This window comes from Salpingoeca rosetta (genome assembly GCF_000188695.1).
Source record: "Salpingoeca rosetta unplaced genomic scaffold supercont1.1, whole genome shotgun sequence".
Lineage (NCBI taxonomy): Eukaryota > Choanoflagellata > Craspedida > Salpingoecidae > Salpingoeca > Salpingoeca rosetta.
In genome coordinates, this window is record NW_004457740.1 from 1,622,320 (window position 1) to 1,641,712 (window position 19,393).

At 53.9% G+C, this 19,393-nt stretch overlaps 3 protein-coding genes across 5 annotated transcripts; 1 reads left to right on the forward strand and 2 right to left on the reverse strand.

Annotated features, from left to right (window-relative positions):
• Positions 1–1,179: 1,179 nt before the first annotated feature.
• Positions 1,180–4,744, reverse strand: PTSG_00371. Of its 3 annotated transcripts, XM_004998863.1 has the most exons (10): positions 4,715–4,744; positions 4,368–4,445; positions 3,985–4,056; positions 3,413–3,477; positions 2,868–2,976; positions 2,486–2,548; positions 2,128–2,230; positions 1,833–1,929; positions 1,566–1,660; positions 1,180–1,366 (listed from the first exon to the last, which is right to left on the reverse strand). In XM_004998863.1, exons 1-10 carry the CDS (start codon positions 4,730–4,732, stop codon positions 1,224–1,226), a joined length of 843 nt encoding a protein of 280 aa, XP_004998920.1. In that variant the 5' UTR covers positions 4,733–4,744; the 3' UTR covers positions 1,180–1,223. The 3 variants fall into 3 exon arrangements, with proteins under 3 accessions (XP_004998920.1, XP_012493080.1, XP_004998919.1); XM_012637626.1 differs by lacking the exons at positions 4,368–4,445; positions 4,715–4,744 and having other exon boundaries at positions 3,745–4,008; XM_004998862.1 differs by lacking the exons at positions 3,985–4,056; positions 4,368–4,445; positions 4,715–4,744 and having other exon boundaries at positions 3,413–3,764.
• Positions 4,698–16,474, forward strand: PTSG_00372 (uncharacterized protein). Its single transcript, XM_004998864.1, has 29 exons — positions 4,698–4,891; positions 5,283–5,386; positions 5,673–5,773; positions 6,024–6,138; positions 6,417–6,573; positions 6,758–6,835; positions 7,072–7,242; positions 7,452–7,539; positions 7,745–8,071; positions 8,290–8,529; positions 8,782–8,874; positions 9,106–9,182; positions 9,347–9,413; positions 9,685–9,747; positions 9,902–10,008; positions 10,158–10,224; positions 10,362–10,435; positions 10,593–11,087; positions 11,306–11,356; positions 11,533–11,637; positions 11,800–12,325; positions 12,581–13,181; positions 13,443–13,687; positions 13,962–14,067; positions 14,251–14,389; positions 14,619–14,674; positions 14,973–15,260; positions 15,443–15,577; positions 15,882–16,474. The coding sequence occupies exons 1-29, from the start codon at positions 4,811–4,813 to the stop codon at positions 16,102–16,104; spliced, it is 4,980 nt and encodes a 1,659-aa protein (XP_004998921.1). The 5' UTR covers positions 4,698–4,810; the 3' UTR covers positions 16,105–16,474.
• Positions 16,475–16,649: 175 nt separating this feature from the next.
• PTSG_00373 (uncharacterized protein) lies at positions 16,650–19,297 on the reverse strand (the record flags this gene model as incomplete). Its single annotated transcript, XM_004998865.1, has 10 exons — positions 16,650–16,853; positions 17,002–17,094; positions 17,245–17,325; positions 17,455–17,559; positions 17,820–17,870; positions 18,049–18,121; positions 18,268–18,336; positions 18,604–18,645; positions 18,776–18,871; positions 19,209–19,297. 10 exons carry the CDS (start codon positions 19,295–19,297, stop codon positions 16,650–16,652), a joined length of 903 nt encoding a protein of 300 aa, XP_004998922.1.
• Between the last annotated feature and the right edge of the window lie 96 nt (positions 19,298–19,393).

Below are 19,393 nucleotides of genomic sequence, written 5' to 3' on the forward strand. Positions count from 1 at the left end.
TGTTCTTGTGTTGACAGCTTTCAGGCATCACTGGAAGAACGACCTCTTTGGTGCATCAAGCAGTGATGATTTGACAGTTTTGGTAAGCACAATTGCGTGAGTTTGTGTTTTGTGATTGTGGCCACATGATGTTGTGACAGGTTGCTGTTGGTTGTGTGTGTGTGTGGCAGGATGATAAAGTGTGCGTCTGTTTATGTTCCTACGTGCTTCATACACACACACACACACACACACACACACACAAATGGCAACGACCATGGCAGACCCATGTGTTTGCGGCATATCAGGGGCAGCGACCAGGATCCTTTGCCGTGTGCCCTGACAGCTCCCAGTTACAAGCGGTGCGTCCTGATGGTGGTATTGATGGTGGAGGAGTGTGGGTGAACTGTGGAATGCAGTTGACATTTTGACCATGTATCAAATTAACCAGAGTCGCCTCCCACTAAAATGCTTCTTGGTTTGCGATTCATGTGCACTCGCGCTCTTGCCCGTGGGTGGTGTTTGTACAATGATGTTTGATTGGCCTGTGGTTGTGCTGTCCGCTCTGATTCAATGTTGCTTTGTTTTGGTCGTATTGTTTCTGTTCACAGGCTGTCGAGCGCGCACAGGAGCTTGCGTCTGACAGCATGCGCGCGGTGTATTCCTCGCTCGTGTCGGAAACATCATCTTTGCCAGCGCTCGCACCGTCCAGCGCGCACTAAGCAACGATTGGTTGGTGTTGTTGGTGTTGGAGGGTGGTGGCGGCGATGTTGTGTGTGTGTGTGTGTGTGTGTGTGTGTGTGTGTGTGTGTGTGTGTGTGTGTGTGTGTGTGTGTGTGTGTGTGTGAAAGGTGGAGGGTTTGATGTTCCTTTGTTAGGGATGCGTTGAGACAGGGGTGTTTGGCAATTGTGTTCGTCAGTGCGTAGCTTTTAATCGTAACCAAAGGTGGGATGTGGCGGAGCCATGCGTCTGGTACTCCATAAACAACAGAAACGACAACAAAGAACGCCAGCTGTGTGTGTGTGTGTGTGTGTGTGTGTGTGTGTAGATGTGTGTGCGTGTATCTGAGAGGGGCAAACCAGCTGCCTCTTCCTTCCAAGAAAAAAAGTCAGCTGCAAGCCTGGGTACAACAGACAGAAGCCCTGCACACAGTGCCAAGCAAGACGCGACACACACACACACACACACACACACACACACACACACACACACACACACACACACAGAGCAAACAATGACTAGCTTATTCGTTGGTGGCAGAGCCCTCTGTTGGAATGAGGTCCTCGAGCGTCGTCATGCGCGGGCGCAGTTGTCGGCACTCGGTCCGATGGTGCACCAACAGCTGCTCAAAGTGCAGCTTGAGAAGATTCTGCAAATCACGCACAACTGCACACGACGATGGAGTGTGCACACATCACAGAGCATGAGAACATATGGCATGACATGTGTGCGTGTGTTGTAGTGTTCGGTTGTTATGTTGTGTGTGTGTGTGTGTTTGGGTTTGTTCGTGAGCAAGGTGCGTGTGCATTGTTTGCACGCGTGGCAGAGAAAGGCGCTGAGACGCACGACGCAATGGGAAACGCACTGCTGCTGTGATATCGAGGCGTATGACTTTGCAAGAGCCGCTGCAGCAAGTGGATCATCGCGCCAGATGCGACCACGGCTTCGCCCGTCGGTAAACTGTTGTAAAACGGCAGGATATGAGCAAACGTGGAAGGAGAGGGGCAGGACGTGTGAAACAACTTGTGCAGGCAGTTTCTGTGTGCAATGGGTGGTCTTGTGCTTGTTGTGACATCAATGAAATCTGTGCAACCATCGCCGTAGCCAGGCACACAAACAAGCGCACGCGTACCATTCGAAAAAGCTAAAGTCGACGGCAAATGGGTTTGTCGGAACAGGAACGGCGCACACCTCAATCAACTCCGTGACGATGTCCCACAGCTTGACATCTGCACACACAAGTTTGCGTTGCGGGATGGTGAAGATCAAAACTGTCACGTCTGGCTTGTGATTCCAATAGTAGAGGTGAACCCACAACCAAACGCATAGACACACACTCGCGCGCACACACACGAACACACGAACACACACACACACACACACACACTCTCTCTCTCTCTCTCTCTCAACTTAAAACACCGCCGCACCTTCTGATGCCCAAGTTGTGGTTGTGCGAAGCTTGAGCGGATTGTCCTTTTCCTCGGGTGCGTCCCCCGTTAACTTCACCAACCTCTCGTGGTTCGTCCGTACCTAACACAAGGAAGCACGCGCACGTGAGCCTCAGCGTGAACCCAAGCAAGACTTGGCATACTCATACGCTCGTGTGTGTGTGTGTGTGTGTGTGTGTGTGTGTGTGTGTGTGTGTGTGTGTGTGTGTGTGTGTGTGTGTGTGTGTGTGTGTGTGTGTGTGTGTGTGTGTGTGTGTGTGTGTGTGCGTGCGTTTGTAGGATTGCTTGGCAGGCGTTGTGCATGCAAGTGGCGCCCGACATTCGTAGTTCTCCTTACCCAAACGTAAGGACAGGAGTATTTTGAGTATGCTGCAATCAAAAACACGGTGACCGACTGATCCTGCGCGTCATGCATTAACAGCAACGCCGGGCACCGTGAGAGAATGCCAGTACATGAGTGAATGAGTGGGCGCGCGCGCGCGTGTGAGTGCGTACATGTGTGCGAGGGGACGCGAGTGATGCAGACCAGAACAACACAACTTTAGAAGAAAGTGCAGAAGGGTGCACAAGATCACACACATGCACACAGACAGACAGACAGACAGACGGACGGACGGACAGACAGACAGACAGACAGACAGACAGACACACACACAGACAGACAGACAGGCAGACAGACAGGCAGACAGACAGGCAGACACACACACACACACACACACCTCTTCGAGCCACTCGTTGTCGCTGGGGCTGGCTGGTGGCAGGCCAACGTCCATGTATCCGAATCCGCTCAGGGAGCGCTGCGTGCGCGCAGAGAGCATGAGCGAGCTCCTGTGGTGGAGGGCAAATGGATGGTGGTAGAGAGGTGAGAGTGAGAAGATGAGGGAAGGGCGAAAAGACATGTAAAGCGAGAGTTGTCGATGGCGGCTTGTGAAGGGAAAAAAGGGCAGGAAGGGAAGGAAGGGAAGGAAGGGAAGGAGGGAGGAAAGAAGCGAGGGGAGGGAAGAAAAGAGAAAGGCCACCAGAGGGTGGGACAACAAACGTAAACTGAAAAGCGCGCCAAATGGGTACACCCGGAGTTGCTGCGCTCACAGAACACACGTGCACGAGCATGTTCACGTGAAGACCACATGCATGCGCAGCCACGTGTGCGCGCGTGTGGGAGTGCGGTTACACATGCACGAGCGGCTGCTCACTAAGCCCAACCCATCAAAATTCGGTCGCTCCCTCCTCCAAGCCCGTCTTGGCCACAGCAGGAGTAACGTACTGGTTTCGCGGGAGCATCTTTGGTTCATGGAACGAGCTGGACGGCGATGCCAGCGGCGTGGTCAACTGTGTGATGATCGAGCAGGGAGGTCGTGTCGCGATGAGTAAGAGATGGCCACCACGTCACGTGGTTTAAAAATAGCAGACACCCCGCTCGTGCTTGTGTTCGATGGCGGGGGTGGTTTGGTGTGTTGCGGTGCGCGTGTGTGTTTGAAGTTATGCTGTGTGTGTTTGATGTTGTGTTGTGCTGTGTTGTGGTGTGGTGTGGTGTTTGGGGCGATGACATGGCTTTGGTCATCTGCTGCTCGTGCGCTGCACGGCATGTGCACACACGTGTCGTTGACGTCATTGAGTTCCCTCGCCTCCCAAAATGGAAAGTGGTCCGGCATTGGTCGTGACACGCATCGCAGCGTCATGTCACAGAAGTGCGCGAGCGCACACCGAATTTGGATTGTGTGTATATTTGTGGGCTGGGTCTCATGCAACGTGAAGTGTGGCGTTTGATGTTGCGGTGGGGAACATGTGTGGACTCAAGGATGTGCTCATTGTGGGTGCTGGCTCGCAACAACTCACATTTACGTTGTTGACCACGCTGACCAGTAGTTCCTCACGCCCTCGAAGGTAAAACTGGAAATGCAGAAAGCCCTAATGCGATCCAGTTGTGTGTTGTGTTGTGTGTTGTGTGTTGTGTTTGTGTTCGTGTGTGTGTTTGAGTTTGTTTGTGCGTGTGTTTGTGCTGTGTGCGAGTTGTGGTGTTGTGTCTTGATGGCATAGCTGACAAACAGAAGAGGCAGCATGCATGCGAGCCAGTGTGATTGTAGTGGGACCAAGTTCAAACGAGCGCACACAAACTAACTCACACACACTCACTCACTCACTCACTGACTTGCTCACACACACACACACACACACACACACACACACACACACACACACACACACACACACAAACTCACTCGTACACTGCCAACGCGCAGGAAATCTGCCAGCAGGAACTGAAGCTTTCGCTCCCGATCTGCACTCCCATCTCCACCCTACATCAACATACCAACAACAGCACCAGCACCACCAACACCAACAAACACTGGTTGAATCTCACGCAGCAAACACGACCAGGAGGAGCACAAGCAGCGACACAGCGCACAAGCGCACTCCTCCTTCCTTCCTTCCATCGCCACCGACACAGCACAGCCGTCCATCATGCCTGGCGTGGTAAGCACAGCAACAAACAAACACCAACCACACCCAAGCTCCACAAACACCATCACAACAACGGACACGGCAAGCACGAGCGAGCGAGCACCTGCTGCTGGTGCTGCATCGTGGCTGTCCTTGTTGTTTGTGTTGTTGTTGCCGCACAACCGCAAGCAATGCAAGGGGTTGGGAATAGTTGTTGGAGATGTGGCGAATAATCTGGGTGAAACCGTTTTCGATTTTTTATTTTTGGTGGGGTGCGCGAAAGCAAAGAAGAAGGAGAAGAGTAAGAGGTGCGAGTTGGACCGCTTGCTGAGTGTGCACAAGCAACGAGCAACGAGAAGGGTGCTGCTGCTTGTTGTGATGTGAATGTGTGTCGTGTATGGCATGACTGGCGTGTGTGCTTGTGTGTATGCGGCTGCCATTGCTCTCGCTCGCTCGCTTCGTCGCTTGCTTGCTGTCCTTCGCTTTGTTTCCAGCACACGCTTGAATGCATTGTTGGTTGAGCCGTGTTCTATTTCTCACCCGATGACTTTGACCACCACCACCACCACCACCACGCCGGCTACGACCAACTTTGTCAACATCAACAAACACTCGCCTCAACAAACACAATCGCATCGGTCCGCCTCATCACCACCACCACCACCACCACATCCACCATGGAGGGTGTGCAGCACAACGACCTTGTTATCACAGATTCTACGGCGACTGTTGACGCCTCTCCACCAGAAGTTGGATCACATTTGAGCAAGTGGGAGGACAGTCGCAACAGCGACAGGTACGTCAGTTGCACGTATCGTGTGCTTGTTGGCAACCAGGTGGTGTCAAAGGGGGAAAGCTGCCGCACTCAGTTGCCTGCACTCAGTTGCCTGCACTCAGTTGCTTGAGGGTTCATGCATGTTGACGGAGTCTGTGTGCTGCTGCTTTACAAGCTTGCTTGTAAGGCTCAATATGTGCCACATGCATTGCCCTGTTCCAACCTCATCGCCCCCTCTTCTCCACCGACTCTCCACACACACACACACACACGCACACACACACACACGCGCGCGCGCGCATTGTAGCTGCCTTAGTGAGGCCTCAACTGCATCTCGCCGAACATCCGCAGCGAGCACCGAGGCAATCACCAACATGCCGCGCAAAGGCCGCCAATTCCTCGAGGATGGTCAGTACCGCTCCACCCACCCTGTGTGCGTGCTTGTGCACCACACGCATGTGCACTGTTCGACTTTGAACAAATGCACATACATGGATGCCCGCATGCGCGCACACACACAGACACACACACACGCACGCACGCACGCACACACACACACACACACACACACACACACACACACACACACACACACACACACACACACACGCAACTGTGCCTGGCTCATGTGCGCTCTGTCACTGCTGTGGTTGTGCAGCTGGTCCTCGAGGAGAAATGACTGGCAACGCAGGCAAGTCCGGGGCTGAGCTTGACGCGGCCCGCAAACGCAACACCGCCTATGAGTACCTCTGCCATCTTGAGGAAGCAAGAAAGTGAGTCGCTGTTTTGTACGACTGTGGCGCGTGAGGTGACAGCGACGCTGGATGTTTGCCACTGCACCCCGTCGCTCCACGATCACACACACACGCATACATACATACACATACACATACACACATACACACGCCTGCCTGCGGCCTCTCACGTCACGTGTGCGCACGTTTGCTTGTTTGCGTGCTTGTGTGCTTGCGTGCTTGTGTGCTTGCGTGCTTGTGTGATTGCGTGATTGTGTGATTGCGTGCTTGTGACTCTCGTGAACGTGCAACCCAAGGTGGCTGGAGGCGTGCCTGGAAGCAGAGCTCCCGCCTGCGAGCGAGCTGGAAGGCGCGCTGCGCAACGGCGTCATTGTGGCCAAACTTGCCCTCTTCTTCGCCCCAGATGTCGTCAACCCAAAGAAGATCTACGATCCAGAAGAGAAAATCTACAAGGTCCGCCTCTTGTGTGTGTGTGTGTGTGTGTGTGTGTGTGTGTGTGTGTGTGTGTGTGTGTGTGTGTGTGTGCAGCTGTGCATATGTTGATGTGTGCGCCTGTATCTGTGTGTCGCTCACAAGCGCTGTGCCATTGGTGACTGCATATGTATGCGACTGCGTGTGTGTGTGCATTTATGAGTAGGAGAAGGGCCTTGTTTTCCGCCACACGGACAACATCAACCACTGGCTTCGCGCCATGGAGAAGAAGAAGTTCCCAGAGGTGCGAGCAATGCGCACGTGGCAATGCATGTGTGTGTGTGTGTGTGCGTGTGTGCGTGTGGCAATGTGGCGTGTGCGAAGCTATAAGTGGTGGGATTGAGGGGCTGAGAGTGAATGTCAAATCTCAACACAATGTGGCGCAGTGGCAGTTGTAAGCTAGCTCACCTCTCGTGTGTGTGTGTGCTTGGTCTTTGTGCATCCGTGTCCCTGTCTGCTTGCGTCGACTGGTTCCACCAGATCTTCTATCCCGAGATCACCGACCTGTACGACAAGAAGAACATGCCACGCGTCATCTACTGCATCCACGCCCTCAGCCGCTACCTGTTTGGCCTCGGCATCGCCCCAGAGATGGAGGACCTGCACGGCGTCGCAGAGTTTACGGAGGAAGAGCTCTCTGCCATGGAACAGGTCCGCACCCGTGATCCTGGTCATGATGGCGTTGGTGGTCGTGGTGGCGATCGTCTTGGTTGTGATCACGACGATGGTTTGTGTTGTCCTTTGGTGTCTGTCGGTTGATGCTGCCAAGTTCATGTATGCTGCAATGCCGAGTGCCCTGCCTGCTCATGTCGTCATCTCCACTCCCACCTCGCCCGTGCGCGTGTGTTCATCTTGTGCAGGAGCTGCAAAAAGCCGGCGTGCAGATGCCCAAGTTTGGCAAGATTGGTGGCATCTTGGCAAAGGAACTTGGCGAGGACGACGCAGCGAGTACGTGCCCTATGTGTGTGTATGTGTGTGTGTGTGTGTGCGTGCGTGCGTGTGTGTGCGTGTGTGTGCGTGTGTGTGTGCAACATAGGAAGAGGATAACAGCAATCCGTGTGTGAGTCTGCTTATGCCTTTTTTCTTCGTGCTTCTCACATGTCAACCACATGGCGTTGCATTCACCTGTGTGTGTCTGTTTGTGCGAGTGCAGTGCACGCAGCCATCTTGAAGATCAACCAGGCGCTCGAAACGGAAGCGCCGAGCGACGAGCTGTACCCGCTGCTGTCTGCCTCTGCTGCAAAGCTGAAGAAGATTGACAAGGAGAACATGGACGGCTACCGCGACACGCTCATTGCGGCCAAGATGGAGAAGACGGCCAACGCGCCCGAGGCGTCACACGTCGGGCTCAACGACTCGCAGCAGGCCGGTGACGCCGAGCAGGTGGACGTGTACGACACCAACCTCACGCGCGATGAGATCCAGAAGATCATCAACGTCATCAACACAACCGTCGCTGCAGAGAAGAAGCGCGCCGCAAGTGCGTTTATTATTGCCACTGTGCCGTTGTCGTGCGTGTATGTGTATGCGCGGGTGCGTGTGTTTGCCTTTATGCGTGTGTGAGTGGCAGTGCCGCGTAGCTTGTTTAGGCGTGTCTGTTACAATGCGAATGAAGGTACCTTGGCTTTGCTCACACACTCACCTTTGTTGCGTTGGGCGCTTGCTTGCAAAACGCGAACACCCCCCCCCCCTCATTAGTTGAGCAAGCGATCCAGGACCTGAGCGAGGCGATTGACGAGAAGAACGAGGAGAAGATGATGACGGCACTGCAGACGCCGGCCATGGAGCTCAAGGACGTCGATCCAGCCTTTGCACCGCACTACATGGTGTCGCTGACCGCCCTGCAGAACAGCCTGCCCGATGACGAGTACTTTACGGTTGAGCAGGTGCAGGAGGCTGTCAACGATGGCAACGACGCCGCTGCCAAGCGCAAGCGAGGTGCGATGCATGTTGGGACGGGCGTTGGGAGATGGGCGTTGGTACGAGTTGTGTGTTTGCGTGCACGTGTGTGTGTGTGTGCGTGGATGTGTGTGTGTGTGTGTGTGCGTGGATGTGTGTTTGTGTGTGTGCGTGCGTGTGTGTGCTTGCGTACGCGAGTGTACGGCAGCTGATCAGTGTGAAGGGGTATTTCCCTGGCTCACCAACCTCGACCATGACACGGCCTGGTTGTGTTGCTCCTTTGGCCGCCAGTGTCTGAGATTGTGCAGGCGATCAACGAGGCCGTCACTGCCGGAAGCGTCGACGAACTTCGCGAGCTCTTCAACGAATGCTCCGAACTCCTTGGTCAGTGGCGATGGTACACATCATGCCTCACGCATACGCTCTCATACACGTGGGAGGTTCTGATTGTGCGCAGCATTGTTGATGATGCGATGTGACAGCCTGCTACTGCCTCAACACACCATGTGATGCATTGCCATTATACGCAATCACCGCGCGAAGCACGGCATTCACTTCAAGCATTCATTCATTCATGTGTTCATTCATGGCCCCTTATCTCTTCTCTGCGAGCAGATCTTCCGCCAACAGACAGTGCTGTGACAGAGCGCTACCTCGAAGCGCTCAAGACAGCGACCGCCGAACACGGCCCGGTGCGAACAATGCAACCTGTGGCTTTGGATGGCATGTCTGTGTACTGGTCATAGCTTGTGGAAGGTGGGCTGCGTTGCTTATGTGTGTGTGTGTGCGATGTTTGAGGGCACATCCTTTCTCACTGTGGTTGCTTGTGTTGCTTGATACTGTTTGTGGTATTCAGCTGTCGCTGGAGCAGATCAGGGCGGTGCTGCAGGACGTCAACAAGACACTTCAGCACGAAGCGGCTGGTAAGCACCCTGCTGTCGACACTAACGGCACCAAACTTAAAGGCGTCCTGTTCTCTGTGACCAAGATCATGACACGGAAACCACACAACAAACAAACAAACAAACAAACAAACAAGCAAACAACAACAACAACAACAACAACAACAACAACAACAACAACAACAACAACAACAACAACAACAACAACAACAACAACAACAACCCCCGGCTGATTTCTTGTCGTGCTTCCTCATCTTCCACCACCTGCGCGTGTCTGCTCTCCATGTCTCAGTGCAAGCGGCACTGCAGGAGCTGGACAAGCGCATCGACGAAGGCGAAGCAGAGCAAACACTTGGTTCGTTACTCTTCTGGCATGCATTTGCACACCAACTGCGGCTACAGCACTGCTGTTGCGTGTTGGCATGCGACACAATGTGCAACATGATCGTCCCACTGACATGCACGCGCATACGTTCACACGTGTATGTTCATGTGTATGCCTTCAACAGAGGCCCTGCAGGCGCCTGTGCTGGCGATTGAGGATGTTGACGAGGCTGGTGCACTGCACTATCAGGCCTCACTCGTCCGAGCAAAGGAAGAAGTCAGCGGCGAAATGGTCAGTTTGTGTGTCTGCGTTTGTGTGTGGTTGTGCGTTTTACTTGTGAATGAAACCATGTGCTCTGTCCGTGGCACAGCGCAAGTTTGCCTTCCTTCCGCTCACCTACTCCTCCTTGCACTTCAAACATCACAATGGGGCAATGACAGCTCGGCCGTGATGATGTGCAGAAGGTGATCAAGGACGCCAACTTTGAAGCGGAAGAGAATGCAAAACGTACGTCCTGACTCCTCTTGTTTGTGCATCATCGTGTGTACCATATGGTGTCCAGTCGTTTCTTGCCAGTGGTCATTATCTGTCGCATTGCGTCCCGGCTTATGTTTACCCGGCTTGATATTTGCACGTGTGCACAGATGCGGCTGCGCTGTTTGCGCTGAATGACGCGATCCGCAAAGGCGACGCCGACAAGACACTGGCACAGCTCAAGGTGCGTGTAATTCGTGGCTGCATCTGTGTGTATGTGCGTGTAAGCGTTGTGCACTCTGAATCACAGCATCTCTCGCACGCATACGCGCACACACGCTTACACATACAAATACATGCACACGCACACATACGAATGCATGCACATGCACACGCTGCAGGAGCCGTATACGCGAGTGGACAATGTGCAGGACCGCTGCGGGGAGCGGTACCAGAAGTCGCTGGCCCCGGTGCTTGCAAGCAAGGAGTCAGACAACGCGGTTGCGGCGAAAAAGTGGAAGAAGTATGCCACCGACGACGGACGCGACTACTACTTCAACAAGGAGACGAAGGAGACGCAGTGGCTGCCGCCGGAGGAGGTGATTGCTAACAACCTGAGCGTCGAGGAGGTGCAGGAGGTCGTTGACAAGTGCAACGCAGACCAGGCGCGGTGGGACTCGTTTGTGGAGGCGGAGCCGGCGATTGTGACGCTGCAGGCACACATCCGCGGTATGCTGCGCCGCAAGGAGCATCTGGAGCGCATGAAGTATCTTCGCGAGCACGAGGGCGACGCCGTGAAACTTCAGGCGGCGTTCAGGGGCTACAAGCAGCGCAAGCAGTACAAGGACCGCCTGGACTACCTCAACTCCCAGGAGGACGCCGCAATCAAGATCCAGGTGTGTGTGTGTGTTTACGCGTGCCTGCATGTGTGTGTGTTCACGCGTGCCTGCATGTGTGTGTGTGTGTTCACGCGTGCCTGCATGTGTGTGCATGTGTGTGTGTGTGTTTACGGGTGCCGGCATGTTGCGTACCTGCGCTCATGTGCACGCCCCATCACCTTCGTCTTTTTTGCGTGTGCGCTCACACCTCTTGCGGTCCTCGTATTTCCACGCAGGCTGCATACAAGGGCCTGAAGGCACGCCAGCAATACAAGACACTCACGAAGGTTCGCTGCCGACCGCTCGTGTGACATTGCATGGCGACGTATGTTTGCGAATTAGTCACGCGTGCGTGGCCACTGGATATTTCACGCCCTTGCCTGTTTCCCTATGCTCACAATCACAACGCGTGTGTATTTATGTGTGGATGTGTGTGTGTTTGTGTGTTCGTGTCGTGGTGCAGGTGGACAACCCGCCTGTTGCGACAGTTCGCCGGTTCCTGCATCTTCTTGACCAGAGCGATCTCGACTTTGCAGAGGAGCTTGAGCGTCAACAGCTCAAGCAGAAGGTCGGTTTGCCCTCTGCTCGTTCCCAGATGCGCCACGTGCACACGTGGATGCACGTGAGCTGATCACATGTACAAACACACACACACACACACGTCTCACACACGCCTCATACACGTGTCTCGCACACGCCTCATACACGTGTCTCACACACAACGGGCCAGGTGGTGCTGGCGATCCGCTCCAACCACGAGCTGGACGATGCGCTGAACCAGATGGACATCAAGATTGGCCTCCTGGTGAAGAACCGCATTGAGCTCGATGATGTCGTGAAGCAGAACAGGGAGCTGAAGAAGGCGCGCAAGCGCGGCAGCCAGCAGAAGCTCGTGCTCCCGCACCAACAGGGCGGCCTGAAGAGCCTTACCAAGCAGTCACGGCAGAAGCTTGAGTCGTACCAGCACCTCTTCTACCTGGTGCAGACCAAGCCCGAAATTCTCGCCCGACTTGTTTTCCTCGATCAGCCCATGCCCGGGTGGTCGAACAACAAGACGAGCCGCTTCCTGGAGGACGCCATCCAGCTCATCTACAACTATGCCAGCAACGCGCGCGAGCAGTATCTGCTGCTGAAGCTCTACCGCACTGCGCTCAAGACGGAGATCCAGGAGAAGGTGAACACGGTCAAGGAAATCATCACAGGCAATCCCACAGCCATCAAGCTCGTCATCAACCAGTACCGCTCCTCTTCACAGGGTATGCCGCTTTGTGTTGTCATGTGTGTGTGTGTGTGTGATGCGTGTGATGTGTGTGTGTGTGTGTGTGATGCGTGTGATGTGTGTGTGTGATGCGTGTGATGTGTGTGCATGACATGCATTCTTGTCTGTATGTCCATCGCTGTGCGTGCACGTGGGTCTGGTGCACTTCTGCTACTCTCCTCACCCCAACATGTCATCATTTTTTCCTGTACATACGCTCCATGCCTTGTGTGTGTGTGTGTGTGTGACACAGGCGTGAAGTACCTGTCCTCGACGCTGCGGCCGCTGGTGCAACAGTGCCTTGCAGACGAGTCGCTTGACCTCAACACGGACCCCAAAGTTGCGTACAAGAAGTGGATCAACCAACAGGAGCGTGAGACTGGCGTTGCGTCGACGCTTCCACGCGACGTGACGCGGGAGGAGGCGCTCAAGCACGAGCCCGTGCGCACGGCAGTGGACAAGGCTGTCAGCAAGCTCGTTGAGATTGGCGAGGCGTTCCTCGACTCCATCCTCGCAAACGTGTCGCTGCTGCCGTTTGGTCTGCGCAGCATCTGTGGCGCCTTGCGGGAGGACTTGCGGGCCAGGTTCCCTGATGCTCCCGAGGTGGAGATCACAAAAGTGCTGGGCAACGTGCTGTATTACCGCTACATCAACCCGGCCATCATCGCGCCAGAGGCGTTTGGCGTCATTGAGACGTCCGGCCACACGGAGCTGACGCCGCTGAAGCGTGGCAACCTCGGTTCCATTGCCAAGCTGCTGCAGTCTGCTGCCTCTGGGCTGCGCTTTGAGCTCTCTGAGGGCGAGAAGACAAGCCCGCTCAACAAGTTCCTCTACGAGGGATGGAAGAAGTTCAAGTACGTCTTTTCCCCTTCTGTTTGCGTTGCTCCCTTTGCGCGCATGTCTGCTCGGCTCTGTGTTTGTGTGTATGTGTGTGTTTTTTTTTTTTTTTCGTGCGTGTGTGATGTGCGTTTGTGTGTGTGTGTGTGTGTGTGTACATGTCTGTTGCTGCTTTGCGCAACACAGAAATCCTTTCTGACCCCTTACCTGACTCACCCACTCCCTTTGTGACATGCACTTGCTCCACACCCTTGTTCCATCTTCTCTTTGCCGCGCAGGACGTATTTCCACGACGCGGCAACGGTGATGTCGGCGGAGCAGCATTTTGGCATTGACGAGTACTCTGATGCAGTCATGCTCACCAAGCCGCAAATCAACATCTCCCCCGTGGACATCTACTACATGCACAAGATGCTGAGCGTCAACGCGGACCAGCTTGTTGACGAAGGCGACACGCAGCTTCACGAGATTCTGGAAGACCTTGGTCCCATTGGCGAGCCCGAGGACGAGATTGGGCCCGAAGGTGCAGCGCGCTGCCCATGTGTAATGCGGTGATGTGTGTGTGTGTGTGTGTGTGTGTGTGTGTGTGTGTGTGTGTGTGTGTGTGTGTGTGTGTGTGTCTGCCTGTCTGTCTGGCTTGGCTGTCCGTCTGTCTTGTCTGCCTGTTGCCATACCCCCTCCCCCGCCGAACGGACTCAGCTTTTCGCTCACACGCTATCGTCCTTTCTTGTTTTTGCAACGCTCTCGCCACCCTCCTCCCCACCTCTGAATGCTGTGTTTGCGTTGGCCGTCCACAGACAGCCCCGAGCGCAGCGCCAACAAGGTGCCCATGTGGATGCTTCTCGCCAACAAGTTTGAGGTGCCGGAGGATGACACGTCCGACATCAAGGCGCTCTTTGTCAGGTGTGTATGTGTGTATGTTTAGGTGTCACGTGTGCTCGCCTCAGCTTAATTCCTTTGTTTGGGTGTCCTTGCTTTCGTTCCTCCCACTTGACTTGGGGCTTACTTTGTGCTCCTGTTCATGTGCATACGTAATGTGCGATGTGCGATGTGCGATGTGCGATGTGTGTGTGTGTGTGTATGCAGGACGAAGCGCATGGTTGTGGACGTGATCCGGTTTCAGCAGGGCAAGACGCTCAAGGACATTCTTGAGACACCCGCCACCAGCGAGATGGAGGAGGAGCACTTGGCATTCACAAAGAAACGCCGCGCTGAACTCGACCAGGTGTGTGTGTGTGTGTGTGTGTGTGTGTGTGTGTGTGTGTGTGTGTGAGCGTGCGTATGTGTGAGCGTGCGTATGTGTGTGTGTGTGCGTGAAGGAGAGCGAGTCTTGTGTATTGCGTGTTGTGTGTCTGTGTGCCGGCCAGAGATTGTGGCTTGTTGGTTGTTCGCTTGTGTGCAAGTAGAAGCTGCATGTGCCCTCACACATCAACTGTATGGTCTGTATGTGACAGCTTGCACAATCTGATCCAGACCTGAAAGACGTCATTGCAGAACAGCGATCCGATTTGTGAGTGTTCCTGTCATGCCAGCAGCTTGAGGTGTTGTGGGCAAGCGAGGCTCCCTTGACCCTTTGTCCCACTCACGCACTCGCTGTTTGACATGCAATCACACACTCAACTCACACTTACTCACTTACACATACATACATACATACATACATACATACATACATACATACATACATACATATATACATACATACATACATACATACATACATACATACATACATACATACATACATACATACATACATACATACATACATACATACATACATACATACACGCGTATGCGCTGCGCAGCTCGACTCTGGAGCAGACGAAGGAGAAGATTTTGTCGAATGCGGAGGTGTTGGAGAAAGAAGGCCTGTGCTCGAAGGAGCAGGGCTACCAGAACTTGCTCAACGCCGTTGCCCAGGACATTCGCAACCAGCGCATCTACCGCCAGCACCGCAAGCAGGACCTGGCCAAGCTCAAGCACACGCTGGAGGAGCTTGAGGTGAAGAAGCGCCAGCAGTCTGAGGCCATGGACTACTACGACCAATACGTTAAGGAGTGCATGAAGCAGATGGGCAAAGCCACAGCCACAAAGTGCGTCGCCACCCATGCTTGCGATGCGTTGTCGTGCATGTTGAGTGCAACTCCCAGTGTGTGCATCATCAATACCCGTCTGTGCTGATGACTTGTGCAGAGTTACATGAGTTTTGACTGCATCTATCCCCGCTCACCCTGCGTGACGCCATCTGTGCGATGTTGGCCCGTTGCCGTGACAGGAAACGCTTCTGGTTCCGCCCGAACCGCCGCAAGGAGACGGAGAGCGGGCAGTGGATTGGCACATACAGCACAAACGCCCACAAACTCAAGGAGCGCGGCGTCCTCGTCTCTGTCACCGGCGTCTCAGACTTCCAGTGCGTTTGGAGCATTGCTCCTTCTTTGTTTGTTTGTTTGTTTGTTTGTTTGTTTGTTTGTTTGTTTGTTTGTTTGTTTGTTTGTTTGTTTGTTTGTTTGTTTGTTTGTTTGTTTGTCCGTTTGTTTGTCCGTTTGTTTGTCCGTTTGTTTGTCCGTTTGTTTGTCTGTTTGTTTCGTCTGTCTGTCTGGATACTCCCTGTGCTGTAATCCCTGTGCTGGCGCACTTGAGCTGCAAGCGTCACGCTTATACTTGCTCACCCGTTTCGCTGCCTTCCTTCCCCCCCCCCTCTTCCCACTGTGCAGGCTTCGTGGGCTTCACATTGACGTGTCGTCGGATGAGGTTGGCATCTTCAACATCACCATCAAGGGCGCAGGCATGGCGCTCGCCAAGGAGCAGCTGGTGTTCCAGGATCTGCTGCAGAAGCAGTATGAGAACGTGGACACGATGAAGATCTTTGACGACCGCTGTACCGTCAACGTCAACCTGCTCATCTTCCTCATCAACAAGAAGTTCTACCACAAGTAGACGCGCCACGCGCTGGGTCTGCTTGCAACGTCAAGGATCTTGTGTTCACACACACACACACAGACACACACACACACACCTCTGTTTCAAACACACACAACCAGCCAATTCATGTCCTGCGAATGGGGGTTCTGTTTTCTCCTTTGTTCTCTTTGCCTTCGCTTTCCACTTGTGTTGTTGGTTCCTTCACTGCAACACGCGGCAGGCGTTGTGTTGTCGCCAACAAAGCAATCACACAAAACACACAACAGATTGTTCACGTTTTTGGCTTCATTTGGTTCTTCATTCATTCCTGTAGATGCCCCCCCCCCCAAACTTCTACTTTGTTGCTGCACATCATAAAGATGCAAGAAAAAGGAACTGGACTCGATCTCAACACCAAGGAAACAAAGCGACAAGCGACAAAAGGCAGCAACAAGCTTGCTCGCGCTCTACACACACACACACACACACACACACACACACACACACACACACACACACACACACACACACACACACACACACACACACACACACCCATCGAGGTCATGCCTCGCGCAACATTACTGTGCCGTGTCCTTGCTGTCTTGCTGTGCTGCCTTCTCCTCGCCTGTGCCAGCACCTTGGTCCCCGCCCTCGTCCATGCCATGGCCAGTTGCGGTGTGCGCATCACCATCATCGCCACCGTGGCCGTTCTCTTCGCCAATGTCTTCGTCGTCATCGTGGTCCTCTGTGCCGTCGCCTCGCAGCCGTGCAGGCAACAACACCTAGAAGCCATCATTCGGCATGGAAGCCATGCGCACCGTGAGAAGAAACAGGATAATCGCATTGGGGAGAATAGCACATGACCACAAGCAGGGTATATGCAAGCATGCAAGCGTGCAAGCGTGCAAGCGTGCAAGCGTGCAAGCGTACCTTCCAGTAGTCGTCTTTCCGGAACGATACGAGCTGGTCAATGTCTTTGCTCGTCTCCTCAAGCAGTTCCCGCGTCTTCTCAGTGTGCTTCCCCTGACACCGCAGACATGCGTGGGCGACGAGGTCACAGCTTGTTGTAAGATGGCTCTCGCGCATACGCAATGTGTGTGTGTGTGTGTGTGTGTGTGTGTGTGTGTGTGTGTGTGTGTGTGTGTGTGTGTGTGTGTGTGTGTGTGTACGAACCGGGAGGAAGAAGATTGGGGGCGATGCCTTTGTCTTGATGGCCACCTTAAGGGAGTCGTAGTGTGCCTGCCACTCATCCGTCTGTGGTGGAAGCGCAACGCGCATGCGTGTACTTGTGCAATGAGTCTGGGCACGTAGTTGCTACCATCACAATGACATCATGAACAGCCCGCCCACGCACACAAACACACACAACACACACATACACACCAAGCGCGGAAGCACGGCGTTCTGTTCGAGGGTGAGGAGCTCGGCCTGCTTCGCACGGCGCTCTGTGTACAGTTGGATGCGCTCCTGCTTCGACTCCTCCCGCTCCTGCGATGCACACGAACACACACACACACACATGTACACAGACACGAACAACGAAGATGTGGGTGTATGAGATGGGCGGAACTAGAGAAATGCGATTAAACCGTTAAGCGCGCAGCACTTTCACACCCGCAAGGGCGAGCATCCACAAGCAAAGACGGTATCACACACACACACACACACACACACACACACACACACACACACACACACACACACACACACACACACACACACACACACACACACACACACAAACGCACCTTCTCTGTCTGTTCTCGCAGTCTCTGGTCAATCTCGTCAAACTTCTTTTGCTGTTGGGTTGTGGAGCGAAGCAGGTGTTGGCGTTGTGAAGTCACATCACAACACCAGGTGTGGTGGTTGATGGACGAGAGCGGTGCCAGCTGGACACAAGGCGCACAAAGGGTCCACTAGACGCGCGCCCAAGTGCAGAGCACACTAATTTGACACATCCACACACGTCATCCTCACCGTTGTTGACTTTTCGGTGCGCTTGTTGGCTTGCTCTAGCGTTCCCATGAGCATTCCAAACATGCGGCGGTTGCTGCGATAAACCGAAATTGGCAACAGAAGCGTGTGATCAGCATCGCATGCTGCATATGTGTGTGTGTGTGTGTGTGTTCCTTTGTGTGGCCATGAATTCGCAAAGAGTGCATTTCATAGTGTGTGTGTGTGTGTATGTCAGCGTACCGTGCAGCGCTTTTGCCGTCACCCCCGGACAAAGAAGGCCTGCGAGGTGCCTCTGGCTTTGACGGAGACCTGAACGCAACGTGAACCAAGCAAGCGTGACAACATGAGAGAAAGACAGAGGGAGAGAGAGTGTGTGTGAGAGTGTGTGTGAGTGACAACAGCATGGTGTCATCCAGTGAAACTGCAACTGCGACTTTCAAACCTTGCACGGAAACACGCACGCACACACACACGCACACACACACACACACACACACACACACACACACACACACACCACCACCACCACCACCACCACCACATACACACACACATGTACACACATGTAGACGATACCGCTCAGGGATTACAGAGGAGGATCCGTTGCGAGAACGTTTCCTGTCACATCACAAAGTGGCAGGGTGCCAGCATGAGCCAAGAAAGCCAGCACAACAAAGCATACACTGCTGGGCCATGAAGTACACTGCAAGCCTCGACCATCAGAAGCTGTATTTGAACAAAGACATACGTTGCGATGGTACTGCGCAGCCTCCCAGACATGAACTGTTCGTCATCAGCGTCATCATCCTCCCTCATGTGGCGGTCTGATGGCCCTCGCTTGGGACTGTCATAGAGCAACACAGGTGTCAACAAAAAGCCACAACGTGTGCAAGACATACTGTTGTCGACAGACAAGGTCACCCATGTGCACATACATGCAGGTGCATGGGGTCAACGCGAATCATCATCTCACCGGTCATGTTGCCTCCTTTGTTGCGGCTTGTTGCGGAGCCGCCTGGTTGATGGCACAAAGTTGATGTGAGGGCGAGAGCACGAAAGGAGCAGGTGCGAACAGAGAAACACAGGCAGGAAGATGTACGCACATACGCACACAAGGTCAAGCACACACAAAGCAAAAGGTAACCACACACACACACACACACGCACACACACACACACACCTCTCGTTTGGGTTCGCGCCTGTGACTTGAGTGATCTTGCTCTCAATGTCCTCCAGCTCACGACGCTTGCGCTCAATCGCATCGTCCATGATTGTGTGTGTGTGCGTGTGTGGCAGCGAGTAGTGGCAGATGCAGCGCGTTCGCAGTGTGCTGTTTGCGTTGGTTGTGGAAAATTGTTGTATATC